General features: G+C 47.5%; 1 protein-coding gene across 1 annotated transcript; it reads right to left on the reverse strand.

Moving 5' to 3' along the window:
- Positions 1-14,160: 14,160 nt before the first annotated feature.
- Positions 14,161-15,662, reverse strand: LOC121603348. The gene is made up of 3 exons (XM_041932011.1): positions 15,267-15,662; positions 14,863-15,055; positions 14,161-14,746 (listed from the first exon to the last, which is right to left on the reverse strand). The coding sequence occupies exons 1-3, from the start codon at positions 15,660-15,662 to the stop codon at positions 14,358-14,360; spliced, it is 978 nt and encodes a 325-aa protein (XP_041787945.1). The 3' UTR covers positions 14,161-14,357.
- Positions 15,663-17,305: the final 1,643 nt, after the last annotated feature.

The following is a 17,305-nucleotide window of genomic DNA, read 5'->3' on the forward strand; positions in this document are numbered from 1 at the left end:
TCCAGAGTCGTCCGGAATCGGAGTCGACCGGAGTTAGCCGGTATCAAATCAACATGGAGTCGGAGTCGGTTAGTGTTGGACCGGCATTTTCATTTCGTTTAGTTTCTTTCTGTTTTTGCATTGCGCATATTGCATGGTAACGATAGTAATGCACTGCGACAGTATCTTTAACTCCGGATGACTCCGACTCGGAACGACTACGGACGGCTTTGGACAATGATGGAAGGACCTAATTCCGGAGATGGTTCCCAAATTTCAAATTTCGAAACGGATTAGAGTCGACTCAGGATTTTTACCAACTTTACCCATCGCTAATCTAAAAACTGCTGGCACTATGTAGCAGAAAACGATTGAGGAGTCATGCAAAGAAAATCTCCTATAGCTATCCTCGTTATACTATTTTTGTACACACACACTATTTCACACTATTCAACTATAAAAGGTATGAGCAATAGCTAAAAATATAATAATTCAATGTACAAGATGCCGAAACAGTAACCAACTAACATCGGCCAAACTATAAATAGCAAAACACAACTTTCGCTACTTATCTACTCAATTGCAAACACGCCATAATCCTGTCTGCCTTGTAGCCTTTAGCTACTTTCGGTAAGCCTGCATGACGCGTGTATGGTAGCTTATCTAAGCATTGCAATTCACAGCACAAAAGATAGAGCCGGGGAATAGAAAAATGAACGCTTTCGCTTTATCATCCCTTCCTCGGATGTGCTCGAGTGCGATTGCTGCTTTAGAATTCGGATCGAAGGGGGGAAGCAGCAAAAGCGGAAAATAAAAACATCAGATTCGACTTTCTTCTTCCGTGCTCTCGGGAGGCAGAGACACAGACAGAATGTTTGTGCTTTTTCCTACTCGGTGGTAAGCCTTATGGAAAAAGATCATCCATGCCCGAGCGTCTCTAAGCCCTCCAAATGCACGTACAATCATGGTTTGTATGTGTGTGTATGTGCGATTTGGTGGTGTGTTGTAAGTGTGTTACTTTCTTATCCGAAGCATTGGTATACTTTTTCGTAAGCTTTTTGTGTATTTTCTCCTCCCCTTTTGCTGACGAGTTATGTTGCTCGCTTACCATGGCACACACGCACACACAACACAAACCGGAGTGAGCGTTCGTTGCAATACATCTACCCCCTCTCCCCCTCTCTCCCCTCCTATATCTTCGTGTTTCTCTTCACTTCTGCTCGAACGGAACTGAGCATCGTTTCAAGAGTTTATTTTCCCGTTCCTTCCAGCACGGCGGCGCGGCACGAGAAAGCAAGCTGGGAAGCAAAAATCCGTAAAGACACACCACGGTATGATGAATGCGACAGCGCCCGAAACCATTTGGATGGCCCGGTCGAAGGGCTGAAGAAGGGCGCCACGAACTGAGGGTAATTGGTGTAAGAAAGCTCCGGAAAACACTCTGACGCCGTGAAGGCAGACGCTGGCGAACGGCTCGGTAGATGATTCAAGCCATCCTTTCCGCTGGGGTGAAATGTTGGAGCGCCGGGAGGGCTGCAGAAAAGTGAAACATGGCAACCTTGCCGCCACTCGCTCCAGCCCGTCAACATTCTACTGTCTGCCGACAACCGGGGTCGAAGCGCACGGGAGGAGCAAAAAATCTTGGTTTATGAAAAAGGTCGAGCGTTGAGCGGGTTGGGGAGGGGGGGGGGGCAGAGTAGCGCGTCAGAGTACGATGAAAAATTTTCCTTTTGTGATGGTTTTCCCCACAAACAACCGCCCACACTTGATTCATTCCCCCCCATCCACCCAAGACCAAGGCACGTTCATCGGGTTTCCCGTCGTTTGGGGTTGTCTTTTCAGCAATCTTCTTCACCGGCAGCCAACAACAAGCAGAAGAAGCCACCAACCTATGAGCAGCCTTCTTGTGTCATTTATTCAACAATTTCGCAGCCTCGTGTTGCCACCACCACTGCCACACCATCACCAACCGCACTGAAAACGATTCACTCAAACCCTCTCTCTCTCTCTCTCTCTCTCTCTTCTCCTTATTTCTTGGGAAGCAAATTCTTCATCCCTCGAGAGCACTTTCCACTTTTAAAACTGGTAAAGGATCGGATTGCTGCGAAGGATTGCACTCGGCGTGTGTGTGTGTGTGTGTGTGTGTGTGTGTGTGTGTGTGTGTGTGTGTGTGTGTGTGTGTGTGTGTGTGTGTGTGTGTGTGTGTGGTGTGTGTGTGGTGTGATGTGGGGGGAGGTATGAAGTGTGATGAAAGTCGGACGGGACACCTTCTCTTCCTTACTCTCTGTGAGGGCTTTCGCTTCACATCCTTGCTTGGTAGTGGAGGAAAACAACTTCATCCTCCCGCCCCCTCCTCCGCCCTCTCTCTCTCTCTCTTCTCTGTGCAGCGTTGGGATGTGGTGGGATGCAGTGGGGCAGTGCGACAGCGGTGGGTATTCTATTATAATATTGTCATCCTCTCGTTTTTATATTCCTGCCAACTTTTACCTCTCCCAAGTCGCCTCACTCAAACACCTCCACCCTTGGGTCACCATCTGATGGGAGGGAAGCGCGGAAAAGGTGCCCCAAGACCCATAACTTTTTCCACCGCTCGCTTTTATCATTTTCACGCGACTTGTGACTTCTTTCATCTGCGAAAATACCACCCATCCGGATGAAACGCAAGTGGGAGGGAGGGAGCGTGAGTGAGAGGGTGCATGGCGTGTAGAAAACTCGGCTCTGGAAAAATGACACCACTGGCAAATGAGAATGTGGAGTGGAACAGCAGCAGCAGCAGCAGCAGTTTCCTTACGGAGTTTTTCTCGCTCTGTGTGTGTGTGCTCTTTTTTACTTTGTTCGTGAGCAAACAAGGGAAAATTGGAAGCCACCCCATTCCATGGTGGATGGAAAAGCTGGTAGCGGTGGCGGGACGGTGGTTTCCATCGAGCGGAAAAGTTTTCAACCATCGCGCGCGCACTCCCCCTCTCTCTCTCTTACACACACTCTCTCGTTCGCTCGCTCTCAACGTCCCCCGGGAGACGGAGGTTTTGGTAATCAGATTTATTTGAATAATTTCCTAGTGATTATACCTTTAATTATACTGCCAGCTGCAGGATGCGACGGGCGAGCGAGCGGGTGTGGCACAAAACGAGCGCCTCAGAGAGGAGGCTCGCATTTACGTGCCGCGTTTCTTTTTGTTTTTGTGTCACTTAAAGACTTTGCTTGCTTGAAATGAATTCTCTTGGGTGGGATGATGGATAGAGGTGCGGCAAACGAAACGGGGAGCGATTTTCTTGTACATATTAAGCCTTTTTTGGGCTTTTTCACCCACCATCCATTTATTTAACCCCTGTTTCGGCTCGCTCTCCCCAACCATTAGCTGCTGCTTGAGGAAAAATGCTTTAGGTGAACATTTTTCACAGTTTCTTTGCGATGCTTCGTCTCGCATGAGGCTGCACACGTTGCTCCCAAAAACACGCTGCGAGGGACAAAACGATTCGTCATTGTTTTTAATTGATTCGTCGCGTTCTAATTGATTTGTTAAGAAAACTTTCCAATCTTGAAGCTCGTTCAATTTTTATTGGGTCTCATTAATCTTTTGCTTCATTAGATAATCAGCCTCTAGTTGAGGTGGTGGTATGTGTGTGGTTGCGTTTTGCAAGCTAACCGTATCGATCCATCATTTGAAACCATCAGCCCGTGTCAGATGAAAAGGAATGTGGCGCAGTTTCACCCGATTGCTAACCAAGCTAATTGGACGAACCAAATCTGTTTCGCTTTACACTGTCGCCATCCACCCAACGCACACACACCCATACAAACTGACCATACATTTTCCCCCTACGGCTGGCAATTGATTGCAAAACGCCGGAAACTACGCAGCTCGAAATCCCATCCGGCAGTAAACGACATTTGCAAACGGACGGCGCGCGTTTCGCTCGTGGCCATCGGGAAGGGGAGTCGGTTGACGACACAAACAGGGACGCTGGAGGCGCGGTTCCGGCGATGGAAACTGTTCCACCGCAACGAACACATTTGACACGGGCTAACTAGTAAATGAACAAACTAATCGAATTACCATTTAGTCTTGTTTCGGCAATGATTCCTTCCGTCCGCGTGTCGCATCCCGGAGCAGACCTTCCCCTTGTGCTCGTGGAGCGCACATCCCTTGATATACCACCATACTGGGCTGGCTGTGCTATACCTCCAACCACTGCCAGCCTCTGTTCCGCTCGTCGCCTAATCTGATTCCGTGTATAATATGATTATTATTGCTGTCTACAACAAACTGCCACCGCCACCGCCATTACCAACCAAACGCCACGCGGCTTTCATAACTTTGTGCGGTGGTCCTGGGGAATGGGGAGATGGGTGGCCCTGTAAATCTGCTCTCCCTTTCTGTCTCGTCTACAGGGAACCCCGCATATCGCTACGGGGAAAGAAAGGAAAAACGGTGTAGCAGCAAGGCAAAAGAAATTTGCAAGTGAAACACTCTTTCCACACACACACACACACACACACACACACAAACACATTTTTGCGGCTCGTCGCCTGCGAAAGGCATAAAACTTTGTCCGAGAACTGGCGTCGGAATATTTGCCGTATAATGTACGCCCGGCCACACGCCTCCACCCCTCCAGCAGTGGTGAAACAGTGGATCCCTCTCCTTCGTCACACAATATTCATTCCATTTGCAACGTGCCGTGCACACCACACGGCCCATGGGACTCTATGGTCCCTCGCTTCTGCTTGCCTTTCCCTTTCGTGCCCTTCCCCTTGCGGCCTGAAATGTCTGAAGTTTGTCTGAACCGAATGAAAACTGCTCGACGGATGCCGGAACTCAACCGTAGGGAGGAGGGGACTCGAGCCGACCCACAAGAGACGAGAGAGGCAACGCTTCGTTGAGCGGTTGACGACTTCCTTGAGTTGATTATTATTCCAGTTTACAACTTCGCTCGAGCACGCTTCACACGCCACGACCGGGCCAGGATACGGCCCGGAGACTCAGGCGGGGGTTTTGGGGATGTTTTCTCGGTGTCTTCGCCACAGCCTTTCATCCATCTGCTCGCTCGCACTCTCTCTCTCTTTCTATTTAGTTGGGATCCCCCACCGTCCCTCTCTTCGGGAAACATTTTCTACTTTGTGCACTTCGATGCTCTCGATAAGAGTGGTAGGTAGGCTAGCGCAGGCGGACTGGCACGGGACACGGATGGCAATGTGTTGGCAGCAACAGCAGCAGGGCAACATAAACATCTTTCCCAACCGTAAACCGTGGCGCAGGCATCTTAAGCCCGAAGAAAGTAAGGCAATGAAATCAAGCACTTCCGCTTCCGTGCCAAATTGTTGGCAAAGGAATGAAGAACCCAGTGCGGCGGTCTACAGCAGAGCAGCGAGTTTTCCCTAGCGTTGTGGGGGGTTTGGAGGAAAATGCTACTTTCCTTCCGCCACCGGTCGTGCACCATGCGCTCGCAAGACAAAAGCGCCAACAGAGCGACCACGGACAATAAGGGTGCTGTGTGCGTGTTTCGGTGCAAAACGAGAATGCTAAGAGAATTATAATCGAGTTTGGGTTGCAGGGTCCGTATCGCACGGGGGTTGCGGGGATTTATGTTTTTCCTTCGACAGCGCACACTGGCGCACAAGGAATGGCGGCGTTATGTCTTTTGCCACCCATGCGTCACCACACACTGCCACAACGAAATCAAGCATTGCCGGACAGAGGAGGAGCAGTTGGTGTTGGTGGTTGTATCGCGAGACCTCACGCTACGCCTAACGAGCACATCCTTTCCGGTGTGAGGTTGATTTGTCCCTTTGCCATGGGATGGTGGATAAGGTATTTTGGAAACATATATTTAAATTCCATTAAACTGTTTTTGATAATTCATTTTTATCTGTTGAATAGAAATTTCAAAAAAATTTGAGGAAAATTGATCTTCAATCAAGCACATGAATAATGGACTGTTAATTAACTGAAACCTCTTGCTCCACACTTATGTAGCACTAACGAAGCATGCATGTAAACCGCACAGGTCTCTCCCACATTTGGTGAACGTTACGCGCGCGGAGCAAGGAAAAACACTCATAATTAAGTAAACTCGATGGCTTATTCCCATCGCTTCCCTCGCTGCCGGTGTAAAGCTTCATCCAAAGTTATGATGTAGAAGGGAACGGGATCTTAAATGGAAAAGAACTTTTCCATCCTACCCCATTCCTGTCTCTTTCGCCTGCTTCGTCCTTTGTACACTCACGAGAGATCATAAATGTCATCAGCGATTGCTCTCTCTCTCTTGGTGTGATAATTTCGTGGCTTCGCTGTTCATGAACAGCGTCGGTTTCTACCAATCCCACATCCGCACCCACCCTTCCACCCCTTTCAATTATACACACATATAGACACGCACGCAACGTGTAGGCGTCAACCGTAGCGGAGAAAGCCACTCGCAGCCATACTGTGTGTGTGTGTGTGTGTGTGTGTGTGTGTGTGTGTGTGTGTGTGTGTGTGTGTGTGTGTGTGTGTGTGTGTGTGTGTGTGTGTGTGTGTGTGTGTGTGTGTGTGTGTGTGTGTGTGTGTGTGTGTGTGTGTGTGTGTGTGTGTGTGTGTGTGTGTGTGTGTGTGTGTGTGTGTGTGTGTGTGTGTGTGTGTGTGTGTGGTGTGTGTGTGTGTGTGTGTGTGTGTGTGTGTGTGTGTGTGTGTGTGTGTGTGTGTGTGTGTGTGTGTGTGTGTGTGTGTGTGTGTGTGTGTGTGTGTGTGTGTGTGTGTGTGTGTGTGTGTGTGTGTGTGTGTGTGTGTGTGTGTGTGTGTGTGTGTGTGTGTGTGTGTGTGTGTGTGTGTGTGTGTGTGTGTGTGTGTGTGTGTGTGTGTGTGTGTGTGTGTTGTGGTGTGTGTGTGTGTGTGTGTGTGTGTGTGTGTGTGTGTGTGTGTGTGTGTGTGTGTGTGTGTGTGTGTGTGTGTGTGTGTGTGTGTGTGTGTGTGTGTGGTGTGTGTGTGTGTGTGTGTGTGGTGTGTGTGTGTGTGTGTGTGTGTGTGTGTGTGTGTGTGTGTGTGTGTGTGTGTGTGTGTGTGTGTGTGTGTGTGTGTGTGTGTGTGTGTGTGTGTGTGTGTGTGTGTGTGTGTGTGTGTGGTGTGTGTGTGTGTGTGTGTGTGTGTGTGTGTGTGTGTGTGTGTGTGTGTGTGTGTGTGTGTGTGTGTGTGTGTGTGTGTGTGTGTGTGTGTGTTGTGTGTGTGTGTGTGTGTGTGTGTGTGTGTGTGTGTGTGTGTGTGTGTGTGGTGTGTGTGTGTGTGTGTGTGTGTGTGTGTGTGTGTGTGTGTGTGTGTGTGTGTGTGTGTGTGTGTGTGTGTGTGTACGCTTCACAAACATCCTGCTGGGTGTAAAAAAATAAAATAAAGAAGGACCCGAACAGGGACAGCGAGGACGAAAGCACTTTGCGTAGTTGCAGGGTTCTTGTGCCAAGGTTTTATGAGGCTCCCCAGACGACCCCTAAGCTGACGCCTCCCAACCCGCTGTGCTGTGCTCGTGGAAGCTGTTATTACTGTTATTTTAATTTAATAACTTTCAACTCAAGCTCAGCTCATCGTCTATTCATCACCGTGCTCGTGGATGATTTCTTTCGCTTCGTTTGACTGCTCACAATAAGGGCTTTCTGGACAGAGGGTTAACGTATTGCGCGTGGCACCACATCCGCGGATCAGAAACCGTTCCATTTCAGGCACGGAACGTTACACTAAGTGCAATCTTGTGAGTGTTACTCTCTACGCTTCTGTAACAACTCGTGCTAGCGTAAAGTGTGCATGCGTCACTTACCTGTTTGTGCATTTCTACGTTCAATCCATAGGACATCTCGTAGTACTGAAAAGAGAAGAAAAAATGATGAATGATTATTATGTAAAAAAATTCAAGACATAAGAAAGTAAGGGAATTTCTTCCATCAATGATACATCAACTTATCAAATAATTAAGCAAATTCTGTATTCCTTGTTCAACTATTCTAACCATGTGCAATGGTTCGCGAAGAACTCAATACTTGACATCAACGCTCCACGTATGGCACACGATGCATAATACACAACGACGATCATTTGTGGTCGTCGCCTCGACGTGTGTTGGGGAGGGGGGGGGGGAGGGTGCAATTAAATACCTTCACGATTTGCCACATCGCCACATAGGCGCGCAAACATCCACACACCGGACGAAGCACAGCTTTCATATAAAAGCTGATAATGACTGTTATTTTTATCCGACGTACATGAGTGCGCGACTGACCACTCGAACGGACCGGATCGGATGCCAGGATGCAGGAGGCAGGTGGTAGAAAACCGGGTGTCTAATTGCACCTTTTGCTGAAGTCCCGGCACGACCGTACGATCTCCTCCTCTCGCCTGCTGCCGTGCCCGAGGACAGAAAGTCAGCAAACTAACAGCAGTCTGGCATGCTCATTCCGTAACATCAACCACACTAGTTGTGTGGTGAGAAAGAGAGGGGTCAGAGAGAGAGAGATGGAAAGAGAGGACGACGATCGGTTCGCTATATGCTTGCCCTGGCCCATCTGCATCGTGAAGGTGGAAGAGTTTGCTCGAGTCAGGTACCTGGTCGGGCACCAAAAGGACGATAGATGGATTGGTATCCAGCTACTACCTACTACTACTACTACGCTGCCCGATTGTCCCACCAGTACACACAGTCCCACTCCTTTTCCTCATGCAGCAGAGGGAGGGTGGAGAAAATTGCATTTAATTTTCCAAATATTTTATTTATAACCAGCTTCATTGCGCTCGTACCTTCGACAACCCCGTTGCTGCACCGCAGCAGCGACTTCCGGTGGTAACAGCAACAGCACACACACACACATCTAACATGAAGAAGCGGGAATGCGACGGTCAACCAAATGGGAATGCAAATGGAGGATAAACACCGGAGCAAATCGAAGTGGAATTGAAAGCTGATAGGCGTCCCTGATGCCGGCAAATGTATGTGCCGGTGTATTTGTGTGTATGAGAGTGTATGAGACTGTGTACAACAGTTCATATTGCGATCCGAGCACCTTATAGAGCAGAAGAGAGTGCGATTTGTGCGAATGATGATAATAATTTCACAATCATTTCGCTTCGATTTCCACTTCCGATTGGCACATACAGGCGCGGGTGGCCGCAAAATCCTTTCCTCTTCCCCCCATCACACTCAGGCCCACACACGGTGCATACGTGAATACATGTTTGAATATTTGCTAGAACTGCATTTATGCAGCTTGCATCAGAACGACAGTAGTGGGGTTGAGCAGGAACGCACAGATCGAAACATGAAAGATGAATGTACCAATTCTGCACCGTTGCCCCAAAACTGTGTGCATCCGAGTTGCCGCACCGTTCGAGAGGATTTTTGAGGTTCCGTCGGACGAAAGTGATCCCGAGCGACTGCCCCTTCCACACATCATCACCACCTTACCTTTTCCTCCCGCAAAACGAATCACATCATCCGGATCGGAAAAGATGTCGATAAATTCGACAAGTGAGGTCTCGCACACAGCGCACAAGCGCGAGTGTCGATCCAATCAAATAGGGCTGAATTTTATGCACGAACCTCTCTGCCCGAACCGTGTTGCGGTGGAAACGGGCAACACACAGACCGGGCGCGAGCCCGTGACGGATAGGCACGGACCAATATTTGAGTACATTTCGAGCAAACTTTGCCGACACACAAACACACGCTGACGGGTGAAATTTACAATTTCCCAGAATATATCCATCCCGTTACTTGGCGCTGCGTCATGCGCTTGCACCGCGTTTCCTGCTCTATTGGGGCAACACCACCACCGCCAGCCACGCATCGGGCACATCATCATCGATCAGCGAGATTCCCGCATGCCCCCCCCCCCTCCCGCGGCTGGCCACCCAGAGGAGCACAGCAGATCGACATCCAGGCGCAAACACACAGACGACCATGATGTACACCGTGAGGAACACGCGGGTGGCGGGTGCCGCATCGAATAAATAATATTCAAAATTATTCCTATCGCTCTGAATGCGAATTTGATTGGATTTGATTGCGCAGCGCCTTGTCATACGGCAATTCCCCGTGACGCCTTCCCTTTCCTTGCTGCTTCATTTTGGGATGATTTCGTTTGTATTTACGTTTGCTGTTCCGCACCATCCCTCGCTGCTCGAGTGACAATTGTGTATGCAGAGATTTTATCGTTAAGATGTCTTTCACTCATTGAGAGGTAACCACAAAAAGTTTCTTTTGCTTTACTTAGCTTGAAGAAAATGAAGAAGACGCAAGTATTTACGCATCTGGATTACCAGCATTATCTACGCCATCTTTCGTTAATAATCCATGGATGCGTCTTGCAGGATCAAATATCCGGCAAGCACATAGACCCGCAGTGCCTAATCAAACACGTGTTTAAAATTCGTATAGATTCGTTTGGTCTTTAATTCGATAATTTAACAAGCAAAAGCAAGCTCCAATGTTAATGCAGTATTCGCGAAACTTAGGAGTAGCTACTAATATATAGTAAGTACTTGACACTTTCATACGATAAACAACAACTTTACGCAGGAGCGAATGCAAAAATGATCAAACAAAAGTCTCCAATGATCGAAATACAAACTCAAGACATGAAAAACAAACTCACCTTTCATTTCGATCGATTTTTAGTTATTAGTTATATTAGTTTTAGTTATATAGTTATTTTAAATGTTCTGGATATTGCTTTTACTAAACAGAGTAAGGATATGATTATAGGACATGCAGTATAATTCTTGTTCCTATTTGTAATGAGTAATATTTAATAATTTAATTTAATAATGCAAATGATAGTACATGTATTTCCCGATATACGCTATTAATGCGGACCGCAGGCAATAGCGTATCTCGAGTATTAGCGTAAGTCGAATTTCGAGATTTTCAGTCAAATTATAGCTAATTTTCGCATAATTTTGCTTTAAGTGGTAGGTTTTAGCCACTGTGTTAGTTATTTGATCTGATTTTAACTAAAGATTATATTACCTTTTAAGTTGGTTTTTAAAATTCCACCAAAAGGGAAATTATTTTATATTTGACATTTTTGTGTCAAATCAGTACAATTTGCTCAAAGAACTGTCCAATAAAGAAAATTGCGTACATCGAATACCGCGTATATCGGGGAATTCCTGTACAGCCCTGTTTTCATTTAATACACAACAAAATTAATCTAATGCATTAAAATCTAATACAAGGAACACCACAGGCATTCTCTGAACACAGAGCACGATACTAAAGGTGCGCCTTGCAATCACCATCTTTTATTTGGCAAATGCAAAGAGGGTCGCCCAAGAGAGATCGGATTGCAGCGATAAATTTATAATTAATACTGTATAAATACGCAACACTGAGCATACCACTCCCATGCGAGAATCCTGTTCATCTATACACACCCACACAAACCCTTTTCCCACATGTATACTATAGGGAAAGGGAAACAAAAGGAAAACCGCACGGCGACGAACGACGAACCACACCGTCAGGATTTTCACGCAAAACAAAAATCTCCCTCTGCAGAAACAAACGTATCCTCCCCCTCCCCTACCACAGCTAACCCGCAGCATCCGCAGACTAACGCCCGATCCTTCCGTGTGCAGTTGTGCTCTCCCTTCCCTTTGCCAGCCAGCTCCACAACTGCAATTCAAACGTGTTGTTGTTACGCCAACGAACCCGGGTCCGGTGGTTCTCGTTGTGCACATGGTTTGCGTTGTGGCCATTGAGCCCTCCACCCCACCCCCTACACGGTGGAAGATCGTCCCGCTTCCAAACTCCCTCCTCCCCCGGACGTAAACGAATCCTTTGGCCAACGTTATGGAATTTGTTCAATCCGTAATCTGGCGACCCGACCTTTTGCTCCTATCACTTAGCGTCAGGGCACACCAAGCGGGGGAAAAGTGCGTACGACACACACACACTAACTGGTGCTCCGATGCGCTATCTTTGTACATGTACAGAAAAAAAGAGAGAAACCAACCCCGTTGGTGATATTGCGGGAAATGTTTTCCCAGGGTTTCAAGCCTTCACCGAACGACGAGAAACGGTTTCGCTCTAACGAACCCGCGCTCCCTCCCCGTGATGCGCACTGGCGCACAGAAGATACGCGAGAGGAAGGTCTGTGTGTGTGTGTTAGTGCGTGCTATGTGAAACTCACATACACACAAAAGTGCCTTTCCTTCACTCTTTCCCCCACATGTCCCTCACGGGTTCGCAATCGATTCTCGCGCGCCCAACGAAAACGTATTCCACGACTTCATGAACAGGAAGAGCCACGAACACACCCACCACGTCCAACCCCAGAACCTACACAGATCCTGTGGATACGCAGATAGAGTGGAGAAAATTCCGATGAATCGGTGGCATATCGTTTCACAGCCCACAGTGCTCTCTCACCTCGGTCTGCGTTTTGAACGATGGACCAGGACAAAAAACCAAATGACAGTACGGTTCTCCACCCTCCACACCACCACCCAAGCACACATCAGACGAACAGCAACATCAACAAACAGACAATCCTTCCGGTTTTCCGTGACATGGTACAAAAAAGCGGAAGGGCTGGCGAGCGGTCGGTGTAGCGCTTTCTAGAAAACTCATATTTTCACAAACGACTGCAGCGCGGGACGGCATAGGATAGTTGGGAAAAAAGCTTTTCTCCCATTCCATCACACCCGAGCCCCGGTCCCAGAGAACCAAGTACCAAATTTTCATTTCATTTACCATTTCAATCTCCACGCAAGCCTGCCATTTCGCATTCGCAATGCGAGATGGAAAGAGACACGATGCTTTACGTTCTTCCATAGGCTTCAAGTCCTTTCCTGTTTTTGTTGCGTACCCCCGCTTAACATGAGGCCCGGTCCTGGTTCCCTAATCCAGGGTGTTTTTTTGCCTGTTGTTGATGGTACTCCCACACTCCCTCGTGTACAATGGGCAATGGGCTACACCAATGGCGAGATCACGGACACGCACAGAGAAAGAGATTCTGTGAGGCTCGCACAGATGTGCGGCTAGATGCGTTTCGAGCCCATCGTCCTCGCGCTATCGTCAGCAGCATAAAGGCTGAAGATTCAAACGGATGGATACCGACACACGAGGGGAAGGATGGATTCGCCATCTATTGCCCTGCCCGCTTCGTTCGCCCGATGATAGAGTTCGTATTTTATGCTGCTCTAACCTCTAACCTCCATCCACCGTGTACACACGACGCATGTGATCCAGTTGCCGTTGTAGCACACTCTCTTCTCTCGTTGTCTGCCTGCCGCGCTTCATCCACCAGCCGCTTTGGAGCGATGGAGGACGGCACACAGCGAGCCGTGGTTTCGAGGCGGTTGTGGCAGTGTCCTTTGCCTCGTTTGAGCGCTGGGCCAGGGCTGGTTTGTGCTCGAGAAACATTTCGCCCACAGTGTGCCGTCGCACAGGCAGGCCGATGAAATTGCACCAATAAGAGCGCGGATCGAACAACGCGGGCCGTACACACCGTACCACCGTCGATGCTTATATCATGTGGCAGCAGGAAGTGCACTCTGTTCGAACGCATCATCCAACGCGCGCGCGTGTGGGCTGGCTGTAGAGCAAGCGAATGGCAGCCCGGTGGCACCACAACCAAGATGCATATCATGGAACATTGGAACCGTGAAGCCGTGGTCGGTATATTACGCACTACGGAATGCGCGAATGCGATTTCCTCCGATGGGGGAGGGGTGAAAAATGCTCGGCACATGTGAAAGGGCAGGCAAGGGGAGCACCGATCCCCGCCCTTCCAGCGCACGCATCGCTTCACCATGCGTTGTGCTAGTTTATGTATCAGCCGGGACCGAGCTCTGGGCGTACATGCTAGCGCATACCATCATCATGTCTCGGTTTGGGCTGGTATGGTCGCAGTGAAATGCAATCGAATCTGAGAGTTTGTGTGTGGTTCACGCAAAATCAGAAAGAAAACAACACTAACAAAAAAATGCCATCAAATGAAGGATTTAACAGCCAGATGCTAAGGGGGAACACCCAGAACCAGCACGAGCAGCAGGATCAACATTCCAATCAGCTCGAAATGGGCGAGAAGTTTGTTTTTTCTCCATTTTTTGCACATTGAATTGATAACACCCAAAACAATCTATGCGAAGTACAACGAAGGAACGGGACCGTGGAACTACAGAGCTGTCGCATAACTTGCACATCAAACTGATTTCGGTGACTTGTATAGAGGGAAGTTTACGCATCAACAGTTCTGTACACTACGGTGTTGCTTTATTATTGGCAAAAATCTCGTGCTACTAGTGAAACTACGGCATCTTGTCCGACTGTCCTACATGTTTTGCAGCATCATAAAGAATGAGTAAATCTTTTTGTGAATCTGAAACGAAATCGTACAGCGTCTTGCATTAATTTCATTCATCTGCTGCCGTCTGCTATTCCTACACAACGCATACAAACCGCCAGAAACAGGTTCATATTGATAACGGCGAACCGACCACACGTCAGTTGTGTAGGTTGCTGCGCACTTTTCAGCACGTACTTGAACATACCCTGTTCCGGTAGGTCCATCTCGGGCCAGGCTATATCGTACAGCTGATCCTTGAACTGATCGCTTTTCAGCTCAATCAGCGTCCCCAAGGAGCATAGGATAAGCATCTGCATCACTGCAATCGGTAGTATGAGCAATCCTGGCAACCAAAAGTTCTGAAATACAAACGCCAGTAAGGATATGATTGACCACACAAAGGGGATGGAGTGTCTCGAGACCAACATACACGATGTAATTCGTTCAACGTCAGCGCAACCTGCAGCGAATTACACAGAAACTCCACGAACGATTGCAGCTGATAAAAGCGCTCAATGTGCGTAATGTAGCTGTAAAATAGGATGCATTAATATTTTGCCAGCCTTAATATTTTGCTTTTCTTTGAAACCCTCGATCCGGTTGCATACTTTGTGGACTCTTGCTGAAGCTGAATGATCTTCACCAACTGATCGCGCACGGTCAGCTTTAGGTTGTTGGAGCTTCGAATCATTTCATCCAACTGCTTCAACCGCTCAATCAGCAGCTCGTACTGCAGGCAAATGTTAAACACAAACGCAAAGTATATGTTCTGTGACGGAATCAGCGCAAAAGGACCAGTGTACATGTACGCTAGCTGCACGGCGAGTGTGCACCAAAACCGAAAGCATCCGTTTCAGCAGTAAAGGGTAGCACGATCCCCAACGGCAAGTAACGCTCGCCACGCAGTAGATATAACGCAAAGGGCATCAGCGTAAGCACTACCACGCTCAGCACAAAGCAAACGGTGTACAGTTGCACACTTTACAGAACAGGTCGGTGTACTTCGCAAGAACTTTGCATTCCGCCGGATTCGATCCGTTGGCACGTTGGTACATCTCCTCGGCGATCTGAATCGAGCGGTAGCAACCGGCCGGATTGCTGATCGCTACCGCCAACCGTGTCACACCGACGATGCCATAGAAGAGGACCACAATGCTCAGCACAGCCTGACCCATATTGCCCCAGGCTTGGACCGCACTGTACAGCGACAGCAAGACGAAGGAGCTGGCCATAAAGCAGATCGGCACGATGCGGTAAGACACTCGCTCTTTGCTGAGATATATGTAGCACCCGAACACGGCCAGTACACGGTTCTGCCAAGCTACCATCGCTTGAAAGCGTTCCAGCGAATGTTGCTTTCCGATATGGGTTTCCATTTTTCGAGCACTTGAGATGCTTCTCGCTGCAACGGTGATCGAACACTGGCTTGCGCCGAGGGAAAGCCAAAGAATTTTAAACCGACTCGTTCCAATTACTACCAACACGGAAAGTCAAACGGAATTGCTTATTGCATAAATATAATTGCTTGGTTCAATTAAGGAAGTTCGTTTCGAATTCTAGAAATGCAAAATTGGTACATCGTACTAGTTAAGGCTAGTACTATCATAAAACATGCATTCATTTTTATTGCTTTTGAGTTTTATTGGCATTATTATACAGGTGTGTGCAGTATTACACAATAAAGGATGCTTTACTTTTACTTTCGCTACCTTGCAACCTATTAAATGAAATATGTATTAAAACCATGCTAAACATGGGGCATTTGAGATTTGGAAATGTTTAAACAATTGATAACACATTAGGTTAAATAAATGTGTCTTAATATGACATAGTACATTTACGCACCGCCAGATGGGGTTATTTGAACTGGTCGTTATTTAGGATCGCCCCTTTCTGAATACACAAACAAATCCTCGGGAAGAAAACCATCAGGCAATAATATTAATATCTTTATGAGATCTGTTTATTTTTCTCAAAACACGCACCAAAAGAAATAGGTATTTTCTGTACAAAGTGTTTATACCATTATTCGCACTGTATCTAATCACACTGGGAAAGAATCAAGCTTGTAGTTGCTCCAACAACCCCATATCCGTTGTTATCAACCAAATCCTACCTGTTTTATATTGTGTCTCTCTTTCTATGCATCGCATTCCATCTGTGACACTTTCACCTCGCACATATAGTAGCGTGAAAAATGCCACATATAGTTGTTACCACCGCATGTTTATGCAGCAACCAACCACAAAAGAAAGGTGAACTCATACTATAAACCCTCCGTCGTTGTACGACAGTAAAAAGGCTATATTACGAGTAGCAGACTCACAACGAACGCTACACTCTGCGAAGATACTATCTGCAATAGATGAGAGGCTGGGCGCTTCCATCGTCTGCTGATATGTACGCATTATTTTATGGTCTGTACCGAGACGCTGCAGTAAAGAATACTAAAACCAGCAAATACAGCCTACGGAACAATGAATATGCAGGGTAAAATAATTAAGACCAGACACCTTCATTCCACTCCTTGTAGGCTTTTTGCAACTCGGATGGATGGGAGGGTTTTATTAGTTATACGAATACAACATAACTATGTGTACGTCAGAAGGAGGTTAACCTTGATGTAATTGTTTACCTTTCACCATTCATTTCCTGTATATTATTTAAATTTGATTTGCTTTGCTTATTCCCACAGCTATATTGACACGCTGTGCTGTCTGAAAGAATACAATAATGAAACGATTCATTTCCCTTCGCCAACGACACTCTCCGCCCGGGTGTACAGTATAGGCGGTGTGAAAAATCTCGTAAAATAATAATAGCCGTACCAGTTCCACTTTTCTTGCTACCGCCAAACTAACCAACTCATCGCAGAAGGTCGCAGAAGGTTTTGGCTCGCGTTGAGAAAACGTTTCTATTCGTTCGCCAGCTTTCACGTCAGTGGAGCGCCGTCGGATGAACGCGAGGAGGTCAAAATGTTCACTGTCATTTTCATCACTTACAACCACTTCCGGAACGG

This window comes from Anopheles merus, unplaced genomic scaffold (assembly GCF_017562075.2).
Source record: "Anopheles merus strain MAF unplaced genomic scaffold, AmerM5.1 LNR4001149, whole genome shotgun sequence".
Taxonomy (NCBI): domain Eukaryota; kingdom Metazoa; phylum Arthropoda; class Insecta; order Diptera; family Culicidae; genus Anopheles; species Anopheles merus.

Coding starts and splice junctions, on each gene's coding strand:
- LOC121603348 (XM_041932011.1), bottom strand. CDS start 15,662: ATGGAAACCCATATCGGAAAGCAACATTCGCTGGAACGCTTTCAAGCG. Junction 15,056..15,266: donor ACACCGACCTGTTCTGTAAA/GTGTGCAACTGT, acceptor ATTCCGTCACAG/AACATATACTTTGCGTTTGT. Junction 14,747..14,862: donor ATCGAGGGTTTCAAAGAAAA/GCAAAATATTAA, acceptor AATTCGCTGCAG/GTTGCGCTGACGTTGAACGA.